Source organism: Trichomycterus rosablanca, chromosome 12, assembly GCF_030014385.1.
Source record: "Trichomycterus rosablanca isolate fTriRos1 chromosome 12, fTriRos1.hap1, whole genome shotgun sequence".
NCBI lineage: Eukaryota > Metazoa > Chordata > Actinopteri > Siluriformes > Trichomycteridae > Trichomycterus > Trichomycterus rosablanca.
This window is the reverse complement of record NC_085999.1, coordinates 2619530-2642500: the sequence shown is the minus strand read 5'-3', so window position 1 is coordinate 2642500 and position 22971 is coordinate 2619530. Positions and strand designations below refer to the sequence as shown.

The 22971-nt window shown below is 41.5% G+C and overlaps 1 protein-coding gene across 2 annotated transcripts in view; it reads right to left on the bottom strand.

Moving 5' to 3' along the window:
* vil1 (villin 1) overlaps nt 1-19699 on the bottom strand; it is a 25687-nt gene extending 5988 nt beyond the window's left edge. For both annotated transcript variants that reach the window (XM_063005437.1, XM_063005436.1), the window contains exons 1-10: nt 19619-19699; nt 18712-18786; nt 13768-13964; nt 10634-10742; nt 7369-7479; nt 7079-7281; nt 6010-6088; nt 1511-1609; nt 1232-1385; nt 1016-1116 (exon numbers count right to left, since the gene is read on the bottom strand). In XM_063005437.1, coding sequence (XP_062861507.1) covers nt 1016-1116; nt 1232-1385; nt 1511-1609; nt 6010-6088; nt 7079-7281; nt 7369-7479; nt 10634-10742; nt 13768-13964; nt 18712-18786; nt 19619-19699 — 1209 coding nt within the window. The remainder of the gene's footprint in view (nt 1-1015; nt 1117-1231; nt 1386-1510; nt 1610-6009; nt 6089-7078; nt 7282-7368; nt 7480-10633; nt 10743-13767; nt 13965-18711; nt 18787-19618) is intronic.
* Nucleotides 19700-22971: the final 3272 nt, after the last annotated feature.

Here is a 22971-nt window from a genome sequence, read left to right as displayed (position 1 = left end):
GTACAGAAAAGGTCCATCTTTAAGCTGTTGCCTCAATGTGGAAGCATACTGTTAATTTTTATATAATTAATTTTATACACATTATAGCAAGGAGTGTGGCTTAAATCTCTAAATTCAATCATTACAAGTGGTTGCCATATACTTTTGGCCATATAGTCAGTGGATGTTGTATGTACGTAACAAGTTGTTTGTCTAATGTGAGCTGTGGTCCAACTGTCTGTCTGTCTGTCTGTCTGTCTGTCTGTCTGTCTGTCTGTCTGTCTATCTATCTATCTATCTATCTATCTATCTATCTATCTATCTATCTATCTATCTATCTATCATTCCATCCATCCATCCATCCATCCATCCATCCAGGGAATTCCACAGCAGATCTGATCTGCATCCTAATGGCTAGGCTGTTTCGGCCTCACAGATATTAACCAGACATGTACTGGACTGAAATTCGAACCCTGGATCCTCTAATTAGCAGTAGTAGGTGAGTGTACTTTAGGTATGCCATAGCTGTGCCACCAAAGCGCCTACTTACAATTATAATATTAATATAAGTAATCTATTCTTAAAAATATATATATTAAAGCAGATTTTAAGGGCCTCATGTAGAAATAATTTTTTTAAATGTTTTTTATTAGTATTAGTCATTATGTGCTCTTGTGATGACTAACATTTTCAATCTTGTGGGCTGCATTCATGTAATACTCAGTTGTAGTAATAATAATATAAGCGTAGGCAGCATTGCCATGTGTCACAATTTGAAAGTCATGGCTCTCTACCAGTTTATCAGAATGGTATGACTTTATTCTGCTATCCAAGCAAGAAATGTAAAAATTTTTTATCAGTGACTTGCTTAATTCTATATAGAACCTTAAAGGATTTCCCCACATGAAGAAAACATTTAAAAGGGGTTTAAAAGCAAAGCAGAGGTTTCCATCAGGTCAGAACCTCTAAATGCACAATTCACTTTCTGATCCAGTGTCCGAATTCCACTTTAAGGTTTATTATATTAATTCCTAACCTCTGCTTCACCAGAACCATCGTCCACCATTTTCTGCTGGGCTGCTATATCAGGTCTGGCGTGCATTGATGTGGCGTCGAACTTTATCTGCTCGACCTTGGCTATAGAAGAAATAAAGAGCAGAATTATGATTAGCTGTTTATCTACACAAAGCAAATAAAACCACAGTTATATAGCTGGTACAATGTTTATCTTGAATACTTCAGCAGTGCTGACCTATTTTGCCCACTGTGTGTGTAGAGCCTATTCCGCTGGTCTGACCCTTGACTGTCCATTTCTGAAAGAGCTGCTTGAACACAGAGGACTCGGAGCCATCGTTCACCATCTCCACGTACGTGGACGGAGGATAGCCTTTGGCCTTCTTGTACGCCTTAGGGTGAAAACATTATAAGAAAAAGGTTTCTTTAGTACAGAATATAAGCAGTTTCATTTGTAATTAAGTGAAGATTGATTGAGAAAAATGACAATTGGGCATGAAGCAGAGATTAATCTTACCTCGGCTTTCTCCACTGATTCCGTCCTTTCCCTTTTTGATGACTTCCTTCCCTTCCAGATAAAGATCTGTATTCCACCCTGATCCAGTAAATAGCAGTCCTGTCACAGGGATTAGATACAGCACAAGATCAGTAATCATGGTTAATGCTTACCGTTTTGCCATTCTGAGGCGGGCAATTATCGATTATTAAACTTGCTGTGCAGATCATATTTAAAATATTGCTAAATAGTTTGCTGGTAGTCTGGGTGTCACTGTCTTTCTGAAGATTGACATTATTTCCATGCCTGTGTGAGTTACCTTCTAATTTCTTTGCTACATTTAGAAGTAAAATCCATTCGTTTATTTGTTGTATGAATTTATAGCACTGTGACATTAAATAAAAAGGTCAGTCAGATATTTGTAATAACTGGCAAAGTTCTCGAAGCTGAACGTGAAACATGCTCATGCGAAAAAGAATCTGGTCTCTGTGGCTGCACCGGTCTAAGTAAATCAGAGCAAAATTAAATTGTGACAGGCGAAACGCCTCATGAGTAAAGCGTTAAGTAAAGATGAAACAATAAATCCTAGTGCAAGATGTTAGACCAAGGTAGAACAATACTGTGGCTAAAAAGTAAAAACAAAAATGGGACACAGACAAAGTAACAAATGAAAAACACAAAGATGCCCGCAGCCCACAGTAGAGGGATAGCGCAGAACTGATTGTCACTGGTCGTCACCATTTGACTGGCTGCTCTAGTTCTCTGAATAAAGAAAATATAGGTAACCCTAAAAAGGACATCGCGTCACCTCTGGGACAATTCGCTCTCCCAGGGTGGTTCTGTCATGAGGCCTGAAAGATCGATCGATAGATAGATAGATAGATAGACAGACAGACAGACAGACAGACAGACAGACAGACAGATTTACAGATAGATCGATCGATCGATCGATATTCAGATTTACAGATAGATACAGTGTATCACAAAAGTGAGTACACCCCTCACATTTCTGCAAATATTTCATTATATCTTTTCATGGGACAACACTATAGACATGAAACTTGGATATAACTTAGAGTAGTCAGTGTACAGCTTGTATAGCAGTGTAGATTTACTGTCTTCTGAAAATAACTCAACACACAGCCATTAATGTCTAAATAGCTGGCAACATAAGTGAGTACACCCCACAGTGAACATGTCCAAATTGTGCCCAAATGTGTCGTTGTCCCTCCCTGGTGTCATGTGTCAAGGTCCCAGGTGTAAATGGGGAGCAGGGCTGTTAAATTTGGTGTTTTGGGTACAATTCTCTCATACTGGCCACTGGATATTCAACATGGCACCTCATGGCAAAGAACTCTCTGAGGATGTGAGAAATAGAATTGTTGCTCTCCACAAAGATGGCCTGGGCTATAAGAAGATTGCTAACACCCTGAAACTGAGCTACAGCATGGTGGCCAAGGTCATACAGTGGTTTTCCAGGACAGGTTCCACTCGGAACAGGCTTCGCCAGGGTCGACCAAAGAAGTTGAGTCCACGTGTTCGGCGTCATATCCAGAGGTTGGCTTTAAAAAATAGACACATGAGTGCTGCCAGCATTGCTGCAGAGGTTGAAGACGTGGGAGGTCAGCCTGTCAGTGCTCAGACCATACGCCGCACACTGCATCAACTCGGTCTGCATGGTCGTCATCCCAGAAGGAAGCTGACGCACAAGAAAGCCCGCAAACAGTTTGCTGAAGACAAGCAGTCCAAGAACATGGACTACTGGAATGCCCTGTGGTCTGACGAGACCAAGATAAACTTGTTTGGCTCAGATGGTGTCCAGCATGTGTGGCGGCACCCTGGTGAGAAGTACCAAGACAACTGTATCTTGCCTACAGTCAAGCATGGTGGTGGTAGCATCATGGTCTTGGGCTGCATGAGTGTTGCTGGCACTGGGGAGCTGCAGTTCATTGAGGGAAACATGAATTCCAACATGTACTGTGACATTCTGAAACAGAGCATGATCCCCTCCCTTCGAAAACTGGGCCTCAAGGCAGTTTTCCAACAGGATAACGACCCCAAACACAACCTCCAAGATGACAACTGCCTTGCTGAGGAAGCTGAAGGTAAAGGTGATGGACTAAACCCAATTGAGCACCTGTGGCGCATCCTCAAGTGGAAGGTGGAGGAGTTCAAGGTGTCTAACATCCACCAGCTCCGTGATGTCATCATGGAGGAGTGGAAGAGGATTCCAGTAGCAACCTGTGCAGCTCTGGTGAATTCCATGCCCAGGAGGGTTAAGGCAGTGCTGGATAATAATGGTGGTCACACAAAATATTGACACTTTGGGCACAATTTGGACATGTTCACTGTGGGGTGTACTCACTTATGTTGCCAGCTATTTAGACATTAATGGCTGTGTGTTGAGTTATTTTCAGAAGACAGTAAATCTACACTGCTATACAAGTTGTACACTGACTACTCTAAGTTATATCCAAGTTTTAGTTCTATAGTGTTGTCCCATGAAAAGATATAATAAAATATTTGCAGAAATGTGAGGGGTGTACTCACTTTTGTGATACACTGTAGATAGATAGATAGATAGACAGATAGATAGATAGATAGATAGATAGATAGATAGATAGATAGATAGATAGATAGATAGTTATTCAGATTTACAGATAGATAGATAGACAGACAGACAGACAGACAGACAGACAGACAGACAGATTTACAGATAGATAGATAGATAGATAGACAGATACATAGAATCAGATTATAACCAATATAGACATATAATTATGAATATAGCAGAAGTGTCAGTGTGTACATGTTAAACAGTCTGACTGTCTGGGGTACCAAAGACTTTCTTAGGACAGAGACGGCGACAGAGAAAGCACTGGGAAACTGGGATACGTGTGCTGGCATCGCACGCCAGTGGAAAACCTGACTGGTTTGTCAGTAAAGGAGCTGGCAAGTCTGAGAGGGAGAAACCGTGATAAATAGAAAAACTCCGACCTGGAGAGGAATAATACTCAGGAGGCATAAAAGTGTCATGTCAGTCACATGTGCTACTGTGCCCCCCTCTACTGGGCAAAGTCATGTTACAGAACCCCATTACTGAGACACCACACCCACATCAGTATACAAAGCTGTGGTGTCAACACTTAGTCATAAACAAACACATCTGAATTAATAAATGCTAACTCGAGTGGCATTTCTTGTATCGGTTCTGCTTCCCTGTCTCGTTTTTAAATCTGCCCTTTGCTTCCACACATGACCACAGTGTTACGCTTTGACTTTTGACACTACTGCGCTGCCCTAAAGCAGAAGTTCGGTTCTTTTACTTCCCCCCAGTTATCTCGCTAATGCTAATCTCTGTGATGTAGCTTTACAATGATAGCACTGTTCAGGGCAGCGTTTTATCTCACTGCTTATTATTTTATGATCCTTAAAGTTTTATGACAGATATAGAGCTTTTTTGTCTTTACTTTTGAGCAACGTTAGAGCCGTTTGTGTTAGCACTGACTTTATACACGGTTGTTGTTTTTGTTTCTGAGAATTCTTTCATGTTTCTAAATTACTTTTAATAAAGAGTAAAATACACCGATCAGCCATAACATTAAAACCACCTCCTTGTTTCTACACTCACTGTCCATTTTATCAGCTCCAATTACCATATAGAAGCACTTTGTAGTTCTACAATTACTGACTGTAGTCCATCTGTTTCTCTTCATGCTTTGTTAGGACCCCCACAGAGCAGGTATTATTTAGGTGGTGGATCATTCTCAGCACTGCAGTGACACTGACATGGTGGTGGTGTGTTAGTGTGTGTTGTGCTGGTATGAGTGGATCAGACACAGCAGCGCTGCTGGAGTTTTTAAACACCTCACTGTTAGACACTGGACTGAGAACAGTCCACCAACCAAAAACATCCAGCCAACAGCGCCCCGTGGGCAGCGCCCTGTGACCTCTGATGAAGATCTAGAAGATGACCGACTCAAACAGCAGCAATAGATGAGCGATCGTCTCTGACTTTACATCTACAAGGTGGACCGACTACTGTAGGTAGGAGTGTCTAATCGAGTGGACAGTGAGTGGACACGGTATTTAAAAACCACCATGTCAGTGTCACTGCAGTGCTGAGAATGATCCATCACCTGAATAATACCTGCTCTGTGGTGGTCCTGTGGGGGTCCTGACCATTGAAGAACAGCATGAAAGGGGGCTAACAAAGTATGCAGAGAAACAGATGGACTACAGTCAGTAATTGTAGAGCTACAAAGTGCTTCTATATGGTAAGTGGAGCTGATAAAATGGACAGTGAGTGTAGAAACAAGGAGGTGGTTTTTATCCTATGGCTGATCAGTGTAAGTTCAGCAGTATCTTTTAACCTAGTGGCTTCTTTCACTTCAACTTCTGTCTTAAAATAGTGTGTCTATGACAGCGGTGCTCACACAAGGTTTGCATACATGTAAACAAACGTAAATATAACACATTAATCAGTATGATATGGATTATTGTTAAGGTCAGTTTCTTACCTCTGGGTTGAGAAGGTCTTGTGTTAGTGGTTTCACAGCCACCTCCTGTACAACCAGGTTACCTTCAGCATCTGAAATACTGACCAACATATGCTGACATTTTAGTGCTGACATGTACAGTATATATGACCACCTTCCTAATATTGTGTTGGTCCACGTTTTGCTGCCAAAACAGCCCTGACCCATCAAGGCATGGACTCCACTAGACCCCTGAAGGTGTTCTGTGGTATCTGGCACCAAGATGTCAGCAGCAGATCCTTTAACTCCTGTAAGTTGTGAGGTGGGGCCTCCATGGATCGGACTTGTTTGTTCCAGCACGTCCCACAGATGCTCGATTGGATTGAGATCTGGGGAATTTGGAGGTCAAGTCAACACCTCAAACTGGTTGTTGTGCTCCTCAAACCGTTCCTGAAGCATATTAGCTTTGTAGCAGGGAGCATCATCCTGCCGAAAGAGGCCACAGCCATCAGGGAACCGTCTCCATGAAAGGGTGAACATGGTCTGCAACAATGCTTAGGTAGGTGGTATGTGTCAAAGTAACATCCACATGGATGGCAGGACCCAAGGTTTGCCAGCAGAACGTCGCCCAGAGCATCACACTGCCTCCGCCGACTCACCTTCTTCCCATAGTGCATCCTGGTGCCGTGTGTTCCCCAGGTAAGCGACGCACACGCACCCGGCCATCCACGTGATGTAAAAGAAAATGTGATTCATCAGACCACCAGCGTTATTCACTTCAACCGCAGTGGTCATAATGTTATGCCTAGTCGGTGTATAAATATATATTTATTCGAACCCGAGAGCTCATGATTTCAGAACGATTTGGCTAGCGTGTTTATTTATCACTAGGTTTGTATAATGGGCGTAAAACAGAAATGGGTGATTTTCACATTTACTTTAAGCAGACAGTGATAAAAATGTCAATCCACTGGTGCTAGACTGGCCTGCCAGCAATTCAGACCTATCTCCTATTGAAATATGACAGAGAATTGTACGTGTTGTTTACATTAAGGTGTGTAAATTAAACCCACATTTCATACATTATATGCACGAGTGTTTTTGTTCTTACTGAAAGAGTTTGATGCTGGATTTCAGTTTTTCGTCCACCACCTCATCTGGAATCGGATCTTTAATGTTCCCCTTTTGTCCCAAAGCCTGGATCATTAGTTTCATGGCCTCCCCAGAAGATTGCTCGTCATCTCCTTCCACCACAGTGATCTGTGCACGGCCGCCTCTCTCTCGGTCCCGGACATCCTTCGCCAGATTCATTCCCTATTAGAAAAGCAAATGAATATTGAATGAATAGTCGTGTGTTCAGTATTAAGAGTATTTCTTGTTTAATTAGCTGTACTGGTTTACCCTCAGCCTCTCCATGCGATTGCTCTGTGGGCCGTTCCATTGTATGATGAGATTTCCCAGGTCCAGCAGGAAAACGTCACCATTATTAAAGCTGTTCCAGCTCATATCCACCTGAACGCACAGCAAAACACTGCATGTGAGGACGTTTTCTTTCTGGGATGCCCTAAAATACAATCTACTAAATGCAAACTAGGGCGGCATGGTGGCTCGGCGGGTAGCACTGTCGCCTCACAGCAGGGCGGTCCAGGTCCTTTCTGTGCGGAGTTTGCATGTTCTTTCCGTATCTGCATGGGTTTCCTCAGGGAGCTCCAGTTTCCTCCCACAGTCCAAAAATATGCAGTCAGGTTAACTGAAGACACTGAATTGCCCTATAGGTGAATGTGTGTGTGTGTCTGTGTCTGCTCTGCGATGGACTGGCGTCCCGTCCAGGGTGTTGCTGTGTGCCTTGCGCCCATTAAAAAGCTGGGATAGGCTCCAGCACCCCCCTGTGACCTTAATTGGATAAGCGGTTAAGAAAATGAATAAATGAATGAATGCAAACTAGACATTGGTGGATATTAGTTCAGTCACCAGTGCAGTTGATTACAAACCTGTAAAAAACGCACACACACACATTCATAACTAGGTCAATTTTACTAACTAAAATTAACTTTGTTGCATTTTTTGGAGGAAAGCCTCACAGACACAGGGAGAACATGCAAGCTCCACACAGAAAGGACCCGGACCGCCCCGCCTGCGAAGAGAATTCAGGACCTTCTTGCTGTGATGTTAGGGTGCATCTACTTCTTTCAGCGATGTGCACCATGCAATTTTGCTACGTTGCGCTGGAGATTTTTGCACTTGCCACGCCTCTCAAAGTTCACCTGATTAAAGTTTGACCTGGTTTGCCGCTGACCTTTTCAAAGCTCCTCCAATGAGACGAACTGTTTGATACGAGGTGGTAAAAGCAACTCAGGCCGTACGTACAACGCTTACCGTGACTTATTGTAGTAAAACAGCGAGTGAGGAATGTGATTAGTGGAGGAACTTATGAGCAGTAATAATGAAGAGAAGTTTAGTGCTCCTGTCTCCTTCTTTTACTACATTAGACCACGTTAAGCTTTATTTTCAACCAGAAGCGTTTTAGACTCTGGGAGAAGCTGATTCTGATTCTCACAGTTTCTCAGAAGCTCGAGCTATAACACAAGTTTAAAAGTGAAAATCCAGATAAACACAGATACATGTGGAGCTGTAACACTGGTTATTCCACACTAATGCAGATTCGTCTCATATTCGCACTTTGATGCCGTTTTACCACAGCGCTCAAGGCAAGCGAGTCTTGGCGCTTCTCATGTGAATGCGCCCGAACGGTGCTACCCACTGAGCCACCGTGCCACCCAAATTACTGGTTTTAATTACAAAATATATTAACTATTCTAACTTCAATTGTTAAGTGATGGTTAAGTAGTTAAGCTATAGATAACTACTATGAATGTTGAAGTAAAAAGTAGAAATGGAAAATTTAAAATTTTTTATTCAGAATAAAGTCATAATATATTAAAGTAAAGTAGTAATATGTTAAAAATAAAAAGCTGTGTCATGTTGCTTTATATATATACAGTGTATCACAAAAGTGAGTACACCCCTCACATTTCTGCAGATATTTTATTATATCTTTTCATGGGACAACACTATAGAAACAAAACTTGGATATAACTTAGAGTAGTCAGTGTACAACTTGTATAGCAGTGTAGATTTACTGTCTTCTGAAAATAACTCAACACACAGCCATTAATGTCTAAATGGCTGGCAACATAAGTGAGTACACCCCACAGTGAACATGTCCAAATTGTGCCCAAAGTGTCAATATTTTGTGTGACCACCATTATTATCCAGCACTGCCTTAACCCTCCTGGGCATGGAATTCACCAGAGCTGCACAGGTTGCTACTGGAATCCTCTTCCACTCCTCCATGATGACATCACGGAGCTGGTAGATGTTAGACACCTTGAACTCCTCCACCTTCCACTTGAGGATGCGCCACAGGTGCTCAATTGGGTTTAGTCCATCACCTTTACCTTCAGCTTCCTCAGCAAGGCAGTTGTCATCTTGGAGGTTGTGTTTGGGGTCGTTATCCTGTTGCAAACTGCCATGAGGCCCAGTTTTGGAAGGGAGGGGATCATGCTCTGTTTCAGAATGTCACAGTACATGTTGGAATTCATGTTTCCCTCAATGAACTGCAGCTCCCCAGTGCCAGCAACACTCATGCAGCCCAAGACCAGGATGCTACCACCACCATGCTTGACTGTAGGCAAGATACAGTTGTCTTGGTACTTCTCACCAGGGCGCCGCCACACATGCTGGACACCATCTGAGCCAAACAAGTTTATCTTGGTCTCGTCAGACCACAGGGCATTCCAGTAATCCATGTTCTTGGACTGCTTGTCTTCAGCAAACTGTTTGCGGGCTTTCTTGTGCGTCAGCTTCCTTCTGGGATGACGACCATGCAGACCGAGTTGATGCAGTGTGCGGCGTATGGTCTGAGCACTGACAGGCTGACCTCCCACGTCTTCAACCTCTGCAGCAATGCTGGCAGCACTCATGTGTCTATTTTTTAAAGCCAACCTCTGGATATGACGCCGAACACGTGGACTCAACTTCTTTGGTCGACCCTGGCGAAGCCTGTTCCGAGTGGAACCTGTCCTGGAAAACCGCTGTATGACCTTGGCCACCATGCTGTAGCTCAGTTTCAGGGTGTTAGCAATCTTCTTATAGCCCAGGCCATCTTTGTGGAGAGCAACAATTCTATTTCTCACATCCTCAGAGCGTTCTTTGCCATGAGGTGCCATGTTGAATATCCAGTGGCCAGTATGAGAGAATTGTACCCAAAACACCAAATTTAACAGCCCTGCTCCCCATTTACACCTGGGACCTTGACACATGACACCAGGGAGGGACAACGACACATTTGGGCACAATTTGGACATGTTCACTGTGGGGTGTACTCACTTATGTTGCCAGCTATTTAGACATTAATGGCTGTGTGTTGAGTTATTTTCAGAAGACAGTAAATCTACACTGCTATACAAGCTGTACACTGACTACTCTAAGTTATATCCAAGTTTCATGTCTATAGTGTTGTCCCATGAAAAGATATAATAAAATATTTGCAGAAATGTGAGGGGTGTACTCACTTTTGTGATACACTGTATATATCTTTACTGGAAGGGTTGTTTATTAACACTTTCAACTTCCTGTGTTAAGCTGTCGACCGAGCTTATCTCACCTCCCCGGCCACCACATGCTTCTTGCCTTTGACGTGCAGCAATCTGCGGACGTTGTATGTGTTAGTTTCCACTTGCTTCATCCCCGACGCGACTCCACCCTTCTTATAACTGTGGTAAACAAAGCACAGTGCATAATAATATGGTTATTTTACCTTCTTCTATCTCATCTAAACCTGCATTCAGAAACTATTCAGAAAGCAGAATTTTATCCACCTGACATTTACTTCAGTTTCATGGTAAATTTGTAGTGCTATGATCATAGAAGGTGGTATGTTAGTAACATGATAATTTATATAAGTGTTATATAATTTTATTACTTTAACTCCCCAGACTTCAGATCATGGACCACACCCTGTTCCTCTTCATTGTAATGAGTGTTCATTCTTGATTTGTATATTCTTGTGTTTTAGCCTGTCCATACAGTGGGGAAAATAAGTATTTGATCCCCTGCTGATTTTGTAAGTTTACCCCCTTACAAAGACTTGAACAGTCTATAATTTTTATGGAAGGTTTATTTTAACAGAGAGAGACAGAATATCAACAAAAAATCCAGAAAAAAAACATTAAATAAAAGTTATAAATTAATTTGTATTCAATTAAGGGAAATAAGTATTTGATCCCCTACCAACCAGCAAGAATTCTGACCCCCACAGACCGGTTATGTGCACAAAAGGCACACAAATTAGTCCTGTCCCTGTGTAAAAGACTCCTGTCACAGAATCAGTTTCTTCCATTCAAATCTCTCGACCACCATGGGCAAGACCAAAGAGCTATCAAAGGACGTCAGGGACAAGATTGTAGACCTGCACAAGGCTGGAATGGGCTACAAGACCATCAGCAAGAAGCTTGGTGAGAAAGAGACCACTGTTGGTGCGATCATTCGAAAATGGAAGAAATACAAGATCACAACAGTCAATCACCCTCACTCTGGAGCTCCATGCAAGATCTCACCTCGTGGGGTAAGAATGATTCTGAGAAAGGTGAGGTCAGCCCAGAATTACACGGAAGGAGCTTGTCAATGATCTCAAGGGAGCTGGGAGCAGAGAAATGCTGGATATGACCCCAAGAACACCATCCCCACCGGGCATTTCTCTGCCTCCAAACACGGCGAGTGGAGTTGATGCCAAAGAGCTCAATTTTGGTCTCATCTGACCATATCACATTCTCCCAAGCTTTCTCTGAATCATTCAGGTGTTCATTGGCAAACTTCAGACGGGCCTGTACATGAGCCTTCTTGAGCAAAGGGACTTTGCGGGCACTGCAGGATCTCAATCCATTACGGCGAAGTGTGTTACTAATGGTTTTCTTGGTGACTGTGCTCCCAGCTCCCTTGAGATCATTGACAAGCTCCTCCCGTGTAATTCTGGGCTGACCTCACCTTTCTCAGAATCATTCTTACCCCACCAGGTGAGATCTTGCATGGAGCTCCAGAGTGAGGGTGATTGACTGTGATCTTGTATTTCTTCCATTTTCGAATGATCGCACCAACAGTGGTCTCTTTCTCACCAAGCTTCTTGCTGATGGTCTTGTAGCCCATTCCAGCCTTGTGCGGGTCTACAATCTTGTCCCTGACGTCCTTTGATAGCTCATGGTGGTCGAGAGATTTGAACGGAAGAAACTGATTCTGTGACAGGAGTCTTTTATACAGGGACAGGACTAATTTGTGTGCCTTTTGTGCACATAACCGGTCTGTGGGGGTCAGAATTCTTGCTGGTTGGTAGGGGATCAAATACTTATTTCCCTTAATTGAATACAAATTAATTTATAACTTTTATTTAATGTTTTTTTTTCTGGATTTTTTGTTGATATTCTGTCTCTCTCTGTTAAAATAAACCTTCCATAAAAATTATAGACTGTTCAAGTCTTTGTAAGGGGGTAAACTTACAAAATCAGCAGGGGATCAAATACTTATTTTCCTCACTGTATATCTGATGTGTATAACTGTTGATTACAGTATATACATTCAGCCATTTTATTTATGCATTATCTCCCATTTTCTCTTAATTTAGTGTAGTCAATTTGTCCTCCGCTGCTGGAGGATCCCCGATTGCAGTCGATAGCAGTATATAGCTGCTCACGCCTCCTCCGACACATGTGCAGCCCTTAGCGGAAGCCTTTTTCACCCATGCACTCTGTACAGACCTCTCTATCTGCTAATCAGGGTCCTTACACAGCGTTTGAAGACCCCACCCACACAGTCCGGTCATCCCACCCTAGCAGAACCGTGTCTGCTGCAGGCACCGCCAATTATGCCTGCTAGACACACTTTGCATCTTTTACTTATCTTGGTTCATAACAGTGAATTAATGATATAAACTAGTATGTTCTGTATTTAATAGGGGCGGCACGGTGGCTCGGTGGGTAGCACTGTCGCCTTACAGCAAGAAGGTCCTGGGTTCGATCCCCAGACGGGGCGGTCCGAGTCCTTTCTGTGCGGAGTTTGCATGTTCTCCCCGTGTCTGCGTGGGTTTCCTCCGGGAGCTCTGGTTTCCTCCCACGGTCCAAAAACATGCAGTCAGGTTAATTGTAGACACTGAATTGCCCTATAGGTGAATGGGTGTGTGTGTTAATGTGTGTGTGTGTCTGCCCTGCGATGGACCGGCGGCCGTCCGGGGTGTTACTGTGCGACTTGCGTCCATTGAAAAGCTGGGATAGGCTACAGCACCCCCCCCCCCCCCATGACCCTAACTGGATAAGTGGTTAAGACAGTGAATAAGTGAGTGAGTGAATAGCAATGATATATTTTTTTTATACCAGCATCCCTAATTATTACTGTAGCTTATATTGGCCCCCAAACTGTGCTCTAAATAGTCACTTAGAGTAACTAGCAGTAAAAAAAAGGTGTTTCATACTTTTAGCTTAATATAATTCAAATATCTGGAGGTTCAAAACCACGGGACAGAACAAAGACAGCAAAAAAAACATTTTTAGATGTACCAGGTATCAGGGTGAATTTTCTCTAAAACTTAATTTATTAGGATTAAAAAAAGGACTGTAAAGTACCAGTTTTTGGTCATTTTTTAATCTAAGTAGCATTAAACAGTTGTGTGGACTCAATAATTAAGACTTAGGGAGTTACTACAGCTTCTGTGTTGTTGTTGCTATTATAAAAAAATACTGTATATGATCTTACATGATGCCGTGTTTGAAGTAGCCTTGAAATGTGGGGCTCTCGTAGCCCTGGGTCTCCCGATGCTGCACCGCCACACCCCCCAGGTGATCGTCCATCAGGGTGGCGTAAATAGCCACTGCGCCCTGCTCATCCACCGAGGTCGAGTTGCCCAGCCAGTAGTGGATGTCATAGCTGAAGGAGCTGCTGGTCTTTCTTGTCTGGTAAGAAGGGTGTGATATTTGGAACAGTCAGTTTTACTCCAGCACATCTAAAAACATCTACATATTCTGCTAACTAACTACTGTGGGGCAAACTGCTCATCTGGGTGAGTGTGTAATGCCCTGTGATTCCTGTCTTATGGCCAGGGTCAGACCCACCCTGACCCTGATCAGGATAAAGCTTTTTATAAAAAATGAATAAAAGCATTTTGTATAATAAAATATAATAACACCCACACACACACACACACACTTACCGTACACACACACACTCACTATAATACACACACACACATACACACACATACACACTATAATACACACGACCTGAGCGCACACGACCTGGCCGTGGAGACGGGGCGACACACCCGGTCCTGGCTGCCCCGGGAGGAGAGGTTGTGTCAGCACTGCACTCTCAGTACAGTAGAGACGGAGCTGCACTTCCTCACCCGGTGTACCAAGTACCACCACATCCGCTCCCAATTCTTCCCTAAATTTAATAACATCATCCCCAACTTCACCTCCCTCCCAGACCCCGACAAACTGCCCCACCTACTGGGGGAGCACAGAGAGAGCTGCACACTAGCAGCACTCTATACTCACACCTGCCACCAGGTGAGGGACAGTGGGTGACCATGTCTCATACACACACACACACACACACACACACACACGCACAAACTGATTGTTTTACTACCTCATTATTGTAAATATTATACTTTTTATTGTTATTATTTTGCACTGTTTTTATTAATATTTTATTCTATTTTATAATATTTTTTGCACATGTAACTGTTCTGTATATTTTTGTTTTTTCTTATTTTTATTTTTATATTTCCCTGTAACTTGCTTTGGCAATACGAATGTCCTTATTTGTCATGCCAATAAAGCTTCTTTTGAGTTTGAGTTTGAGTACACACACACTCACTATAATACACACACACACACACACACACCATACACACTATAATACACACACACATACACACCACACACACACACACACACACTATAATAAACACACACAATATATACACACACATACACACCACACACACTATAATACACACACATACACCACACACACACTATAATACACACGTATTATATATACACACACACATACACACAATACAAACACACACACACTATAATACACACACACTATACATACACACGTACTATGTATATATATATATACACACACACACAATATATACACACACACACATACACCCCACACACACTATAATACACACACTACATACACACGTACTATATATACAGTGTATCACAAAAGTGAGTACACCCCTCACATTTCTGCAGAAACTTAAGTATATCTTTTCATGGGACAACACTGACAAAATGACACTTTGACACAATGAAAAGTAGTCTGTGTGCAGCTTATATAACAGTGTAAATTTATTCTTCCCTCAAAATAACTCAATATACAGCCATTAATGTCTAAACCACCGGCAACAAAAGTGAGTACGCCCCTAAGAGACTACACCCCTAAATGTCCAAATTGAGCACTGCTTGTCATTTTCCCTCCAAAATGTCATGTGATTTGTTAGTGTTACTAGGTCTCAGGTGTGCATAGGGAGCAGGTGTGTTCAATTTAGTAGTACAGCTCTCACACTCTCTCATACTGGTCACTGAAAGTTCCAACATGGCACCTCATGGCAAAGAACTCTCTGAGGATCTTAAAAGACGAATTGTTTCGCTACATGAAGATGGCCAAAGCTACAAGAAGATTGCCAACACCCTGAAACTGAGCTGCAGCACAGTGGCCAAGATCATCCAGCGTTTTAAAAGAGCAGGGTCCACTCAGAACAGACCTCGCGTTGGTCGTCCAAAGAAGCTGAGTGCACGTGCTCAGCGTCACATCCAACTGCTGTCTTTGAAAGATAGGCGCAGGAGTGCTGTCAGCATTGCTGCAGAGATTGAAAAGGTGGGGGGTCAGCCTGTCAGTGCTCAGACCATAAGCCACACACTACATCAAATTGGTCTGCATGGCTGTCACCCCAGAAGGAAGCCTCTTCTGAAGTCTCTACACAAGAAAGCCCGCAAACAGTTTGCTGAAGACATGTCAACAAAGGACATGGATTACTGGAACCATGTCCTACGGTCTGATGAGACCAAGATTAATTTGTTTGGTTCAGATGGTCTCAAGCATGTGTGGCGGCAATCAGGTGAGGAGTACAAAGATAAGTGTGTCATGCCTACAGTCAAGCATGGTGGTGGGAATGCCATGGTCTGGGGCTGCATGAGTGCAGCAGGTGTTGGGGAGTTACATTTCATTGAGGGACACATGAACTCCAATATGTACTGTGAAATACTGAAGCAGAGCATGATCCCCTCCCTCCGGAAACTGGGTCGCAGGGCAGTGTTCCAGCATGATAATGACCCCAAACACACCTCTAAGACGACCACTGCTTTATTGAAGAGGCTGAGGGTAAAGGTGATGGACTGGCCAAGCATGTCTCCAGACCTAAACCCAATAGAACATCTTTGGGGCATCCTCAAGCGGAAGGTGGAGGAGCGCAAAGTCTCGAATATCCGCCAGCTCTGTGATGTCGTCATGGAGGAGTGGAAAAGCATTCCAGTGGCAACCTGTGAAGCTCTGGTAAACTCCATGCCCAGGAGAGTTAAGGCAGTTCTGGGAAATAATGGTGGCCACACAAAATATCGACACTTCAGGAACTTTCACTAAGGGGTGTACTCACTTTTGTTGCCGGTGGTTTAGACATTAATGGCTGTATATTGAGTTATTTTGAGGGAAGAATAAATTTACACTGTTATATAAGCTGCACACAGACTACTTTTCATTGTGTCAAAGTGTCATTTTGTCAGTGTTGTCCCATGAAAAGATATACTTAAATATCTGCAGAAATGTGAGGGGTGTACTCACTTTTGTGATACACTGTATATATATACACACACACACACACACCACACACACACACTATAATACACACACATACACACCACACACACACACACACACTATAATACACACACACAATATACAGTATATATATACACACACATACACACCACACACACACTATAATACACACACACACAATATATATATACTGTATATACACACACATACACACACACACACTCACTATAATACACACATACACACCACACACACACACTCACTATAATACACACACACACTATAATACACACATACACACCACACACACACACACACACTATAATACACACACACAATATACAGTATATATATACACACACATACACACCACACACACACACTATAATACACACACACACAATATATACACACACAAACACACCATACAAACACACACACACTATGATACACACACAATATATACACACACACACATACACCACACACACACTATAATACACACACTATACATACACACGCTCTATATATAATCACACACACATACACACCACACACACACACACACACTATAATACACACACACAATATATATATACACACACATACACACCACACACACACTATAATACACACACACACACAATATATACACACACATACACACCATACAAACACACACACACACTAAAATACACACACACTATACATACACACGTACTATATATATATATACACACACACACACTATGATACACACACAATATATACACACACACACATACACCACACACACACTATAATACACACACTATACATACACACGCTCTATATATAATCACACACACATACACACCATACAAACACACACACTATACATACGTACTATATATATATACACACACATACACACCATACAAACACAAACATACACAAAACACACACACACACATACACTCTACACACACACACTATAATACACACACACTATACATACACACATACATATTGTAACTCAACGTCCCCTAAACTCAAAATCTTTGAAACTCAACACCCTTCACCCATCGAGAAATTTGTACCCTTAAACTCAACGTGTTTTTTTCATATGAGACGAATCTGCATTTGTGTGGAGTAACTGTTAAATTTATTCTGAAGGCTCCACATATATCTGTGTTTATCTGGATTTAGCTCCCTGTTTCACTTTTAAACTTGTGTTACAGCTCGAGCTTCTGAGAAATTCTTCTGCGTGTAAAACGCTTCTGGTTAAAAATAAAGCTTAACGTGGTTTAATGTAGTAAAAGAAGGAGACAGGAGCACTAAACTTCTCTTCATTATTACTGCTCATAAGTTCCTCCACTAATCACATTCCTCACTCGCTGTTTTACTACAATAAGTCACGTTAAGTTTTGTGCACCGCTGTCACACTTCATAGTAAATAACGACACAGCAACAAAAGCTGTTTTGCCACTTCTCATGTGAATGCGCCGGTACTGAGCGGAATACAGTATTCCAACATCAAGCATCTCCAGCATTAAGAAGCGTCAAGAAACGATAAAGAAGTAAAACTAAAGTGCAGCTTTTATTGTATTTTTATTGTATTTCAGTGTTTTTATATTATATTTGTGTCATTTTCAGTGTTTAAGTGTCAAAAACAACCTCATTATTTGACATTAGACTAAAATATATGCAGCTCCACGGGACCATGGACGCATTAACAGGTTTCCCAAACGTCCTTATGGGAAAAACATCTTAAAACTCAACGCCAGTCCCAGGCATCACTGTTCTTTAAGATATACATTTTGGTTTATGGAAAGTGACTGAAACACAATAAATACTTACATGTAGTATTAGATAGCTGTCTCCCTCAAAAAACTGCCCATACGTTTTAGGTGGACATGGCACCATTTCCATTTTCTGATCGAGACAAAATAAAGGTCTGTCATATCAATCATCATCATCATATCATCACATTCCAGTTAAAGTTGATTTTTTTGTTGATTTGAAGTAAAAATTACATCATTTTTTTAATATATATTTTCTTTATGCATTTTTTCCCCTTTTTCTCCCTTTTTAGCGCGTCCAATTGCCCGATTGCGTCATGCTTCCTCTCCACCAATGCCGATCCCTGCTCTGATTGACTGATTCCCCTCCGACACGTGGGCAGCAGCCGTATGCATCTCGTCACCTACACTTTGACGAGTGCAGTGCAGATCAGCCCTGTGTACGGAGAGACACACCCTGAGAGCACTCTTTTCTCATCTCTGTGCAGGCACCATCAATCAGCCAGCAGAGGTCACCCCTATCTGAACAACAGGCCAATCGTTGTTCATGTGGCTGCTCAGCCCAGACGGCAAGCAGAGCTGAGACTCGATACGATGTATTTGAGATACCAGCTCTGGTGTTCCAGCATGTGTTTTTACAGCTGTGCCACTTGAGCGGCCTATCACGTCATTTCTTACAGGGAATAAAGACATTTTAAAGCTTTAGTACTTTTATTTGCCAAATCTAACACAAAGAAAACAACTTAGCACATGCAAAAGCTATGGTGCATTTAATTATGTGTTTTTTAATTTCCCATATTCTAATTTTAGTAAATATATACACATTTACTAAACTAAATGACATTTTAATAACGTTAAGTGTATTAGATGTGTTATTTTTCTTGCATTCAATCGTATATTCTACAGCACTGATTTAATTGAAATATATGGCCGTGACTAAGCAGGCGTGCATGCTTCACCCTCACCTCCACTCTCCATATCTGTAATCCTGGTGCGGTTTTATTGAGGACTTTTTGGACTTCGGTCTTTACTTCGACTTGTGACATGATGTCAGTTTCACAACTAGGACCCTGAAAAGATAGTAGAATAGATGATCAGTGGTTTTAATGATTCCTTTTTATGAAGTTGTATATCATAGATAGTGAATGAATATATCACCTCATTTATATTATATAGAATTTAGACTTGGTTTATCGTGGCATTGTGTAAGGAACTTATGGATGAAGCCACATAAGCAAAATATCTATAATAGAAATGCTCAGATAATCAAAATCGACAAACTAAAACACACACAAAAAACACATACAACTGTCTTGACTCTATTTTATGTTTAACTTTAGAGGGGATTTCACGGCTCACTTGTGTTCCCCAGCACAGTCGCTGAAAGATTCTGTCTAATATACATAAATGTACAGATTTTTCTTTCATTATTGGTTTTTTAAATTAAATAACAGTCTCTAATAACAGGTCAGCAAGCTAATTTAGGTTTTAATTATTTAAAGTTTATAATTGTAAAAAAACCCACAATTATTATGACTTTAAATTGTGGAAGTTAGAGAAAAGAGAAGCTACAAACTTTAATCATGTTTAATCTTCATTTCCTTTATTAACTTCCACTTTTTAATGCTACTTGATGTCCAACACTTCAACCTTGTAGTTATATATATTATAAATATAATTTTTTTCTATTTTATTTATGCATTTTTTTCCCATTTTCTCACAATTTATCGTAGTCAGTTTGTCTTCCACTGCTGGTGGATCCCTGATTGCAGTCGAGGTGGGTATGTTGCAGCTCACGCTTCCTCCGACCTGCGTGCAGCCCTTTGCGGAACCCTACTTCACCCATGCATTCTGCACAAGCGCCTCTCTATCTGCCAATCAGAAGAAGACCCCACCCACATAGTCCGGTCATCCTGCCCTAGCAAAAACGCTAGATGGCGCCCAGCCGACCGGTGGCATTGCCGAGTTTCAAACAGAGGAGTTCAGAATATCGACGCTGGTGTGCTAGTGGAATATTCCACTGCGGCACCTGGGCACTATACAAATATTTCTTAGTTTCTTAGATCTCAGTTAGATGTCTTATAATTCTCTAGTAATTTAATCAATAAATCCAAAAGTTTACATAAATCCAGGCTAAAGACTTTCAAATTCATTATTCAACAAATACTCTACACTTTTTATGTATTTATTTGTTTTGTGAGTTAGTGCATGTACTTTATTCCACAGGACATAGAAATAATTTTTAGGAGACTAATGTATTTCAGGTTTTATTTATTTGGCGTATAGGTGGTGCAGTGGTAATCTACGTTAGTCCACTAGTGTTTGAAGCCCCAGCAGTGCTTCATACATTGGCTATGGCTATGGCTATGTCTAAAGAAGGAGGGCTGACCAAGACCTTGGGATGGACTGGTATCCTGTCTGGGGTGTGTTACTGCAGGATTCCAGGAAAACCAGAACCAAAATAGTTCCCAAAAAATGTGGGGGCAAAGGCAGCAACTCCGTATTAACACTCAGTGTTTTGAAATGTACATTTACAGCATTTAGCAGACACTTTTTTATCCAAAACGACTGCTGCATACTTTTGGCTAAATCTCTAAAGCATTTCAACTGGTCCAGAGTCTAGTGGTCTAGTGGTCTAGTGGTCTACAGCTGATGCTTTATACTGAAAGTCTCTTCAGTGCGACAGTCAGTGTTGGTCTATGGCTGCAACTGTAGACATGTTAACAGGGTGTAACTCACATATCGCATAATTTTAATAGATGCGTCAATCAAGGTTGCAAAATGACAGAGGCGGTGAACTTTTGTGGAAACGTTTAGTTCCTAAACATCTCATGAACCAGTCAGGAGGAAAAAATCATTTCAGTGAACTGTGTCAGAAACACCCATAACTTCACCCACAGGATCATTCATATTCTCCACTTGTGTACACAGCTGTGTTCATCAGTGATCATGACATTTATGTATATCTGTGTTGAGACTGATCAAAATGAGTGTACAGAACACACTGTTGCGACAGAAGGCGTTGTACAGAAATACCCTTTTAACTTCTGCTTAAGCTGTGGCTTTATTTAGATATCCACTCTGTTAATCTGAGTTGATCAAATTTTAAATTTTACATGTAAAATGTATAGACATGTTTTACAGAAAACAAAGGTAATGATAAAATTGAAGCTAAAAGTTTACATACGGTACATCTTGACTACTTTAAAACTCTCTGAAACGTCACACGTCATGATAGATAAATGTGGCCATATTGCCCTTATTTACACATAAACACATTTAAATTAGTTATGAGATTCATTTCTTTTAGCTTTTATTACTATGTCAGACTTTTAATGGATCAGTTGTTTACATTTACACTAAAACATGCTCATACGCATTAGTGAAACTTTAATAAACCACTTAGCAAAGCCCTGCACAAACTTCTAAGAATACTTTCCTGTAACTTTAGCCCACTCCCATGCCAGGACTGGTGTTCAGTTGAGTTTGTTGGCCTCCTTGCTTGAACACATTTTCTACAGGATCCTTCTCAGGACTTGTGATGGCCACTCCAACATGGTCACCAATTTGTCACAACTGTGTAGAATTGCTTAGGATCACTGTGTCATGACGTTTGACCAGGTTTTATTTTTCTGGCTGATGCCATTCAGCTGTGCCATCAAAGGGGGGGCAGGGGGTTCCATGACCACCGTTAAAAAATGCCCCCCAGCGCAAAATTTTTTTTTGCAAATATGCACTTTAGACAACATAAGCTGCTGCAGTTTTTTGTGCAATACTTTCAAATGTAAAATGTACTTGTACTTTTTTAGTTTCTTAGTTTATTCTATTTTTTTTTACTTATTTTAGTCTATTCTTATTTTATTCATGTCACACACACACCGAGGCCTGGGTAACTGTATTTCATTCTATCATGTACGTGGTTGAATGACAATAAAGCTGAATCTGAGTCTGAGTCTGATAATATCTATCCAAAAAGCTAGGACATTGTCCTGGTGATCATGTGCAAACGTTTATGAGCGTGCTCTAGAGTCTTAGAGTCGGGATTTATTTCTAGCTTTGCTAAAATATGAGGGATCTTCACGTTTCCTCACTTTTATATTGTGGTTATAAGCAGTGAGGGTGAGAGGAGGAGTAATCGCTCGTGTCTGAGTTAAAAAAAAGTGTGGATTTTTGTCCTTGCTTTTATTTTAAAGCTTTTAGATCAAACTCCATTCAATCCTGTCACTTGACTGGCATACAGTTTTGCTCTTGATACATTCAGTTGTTTGGAAATTACTTTTCCAAGGTACATATATGGAGAAACCAGACTTGTGGTGAT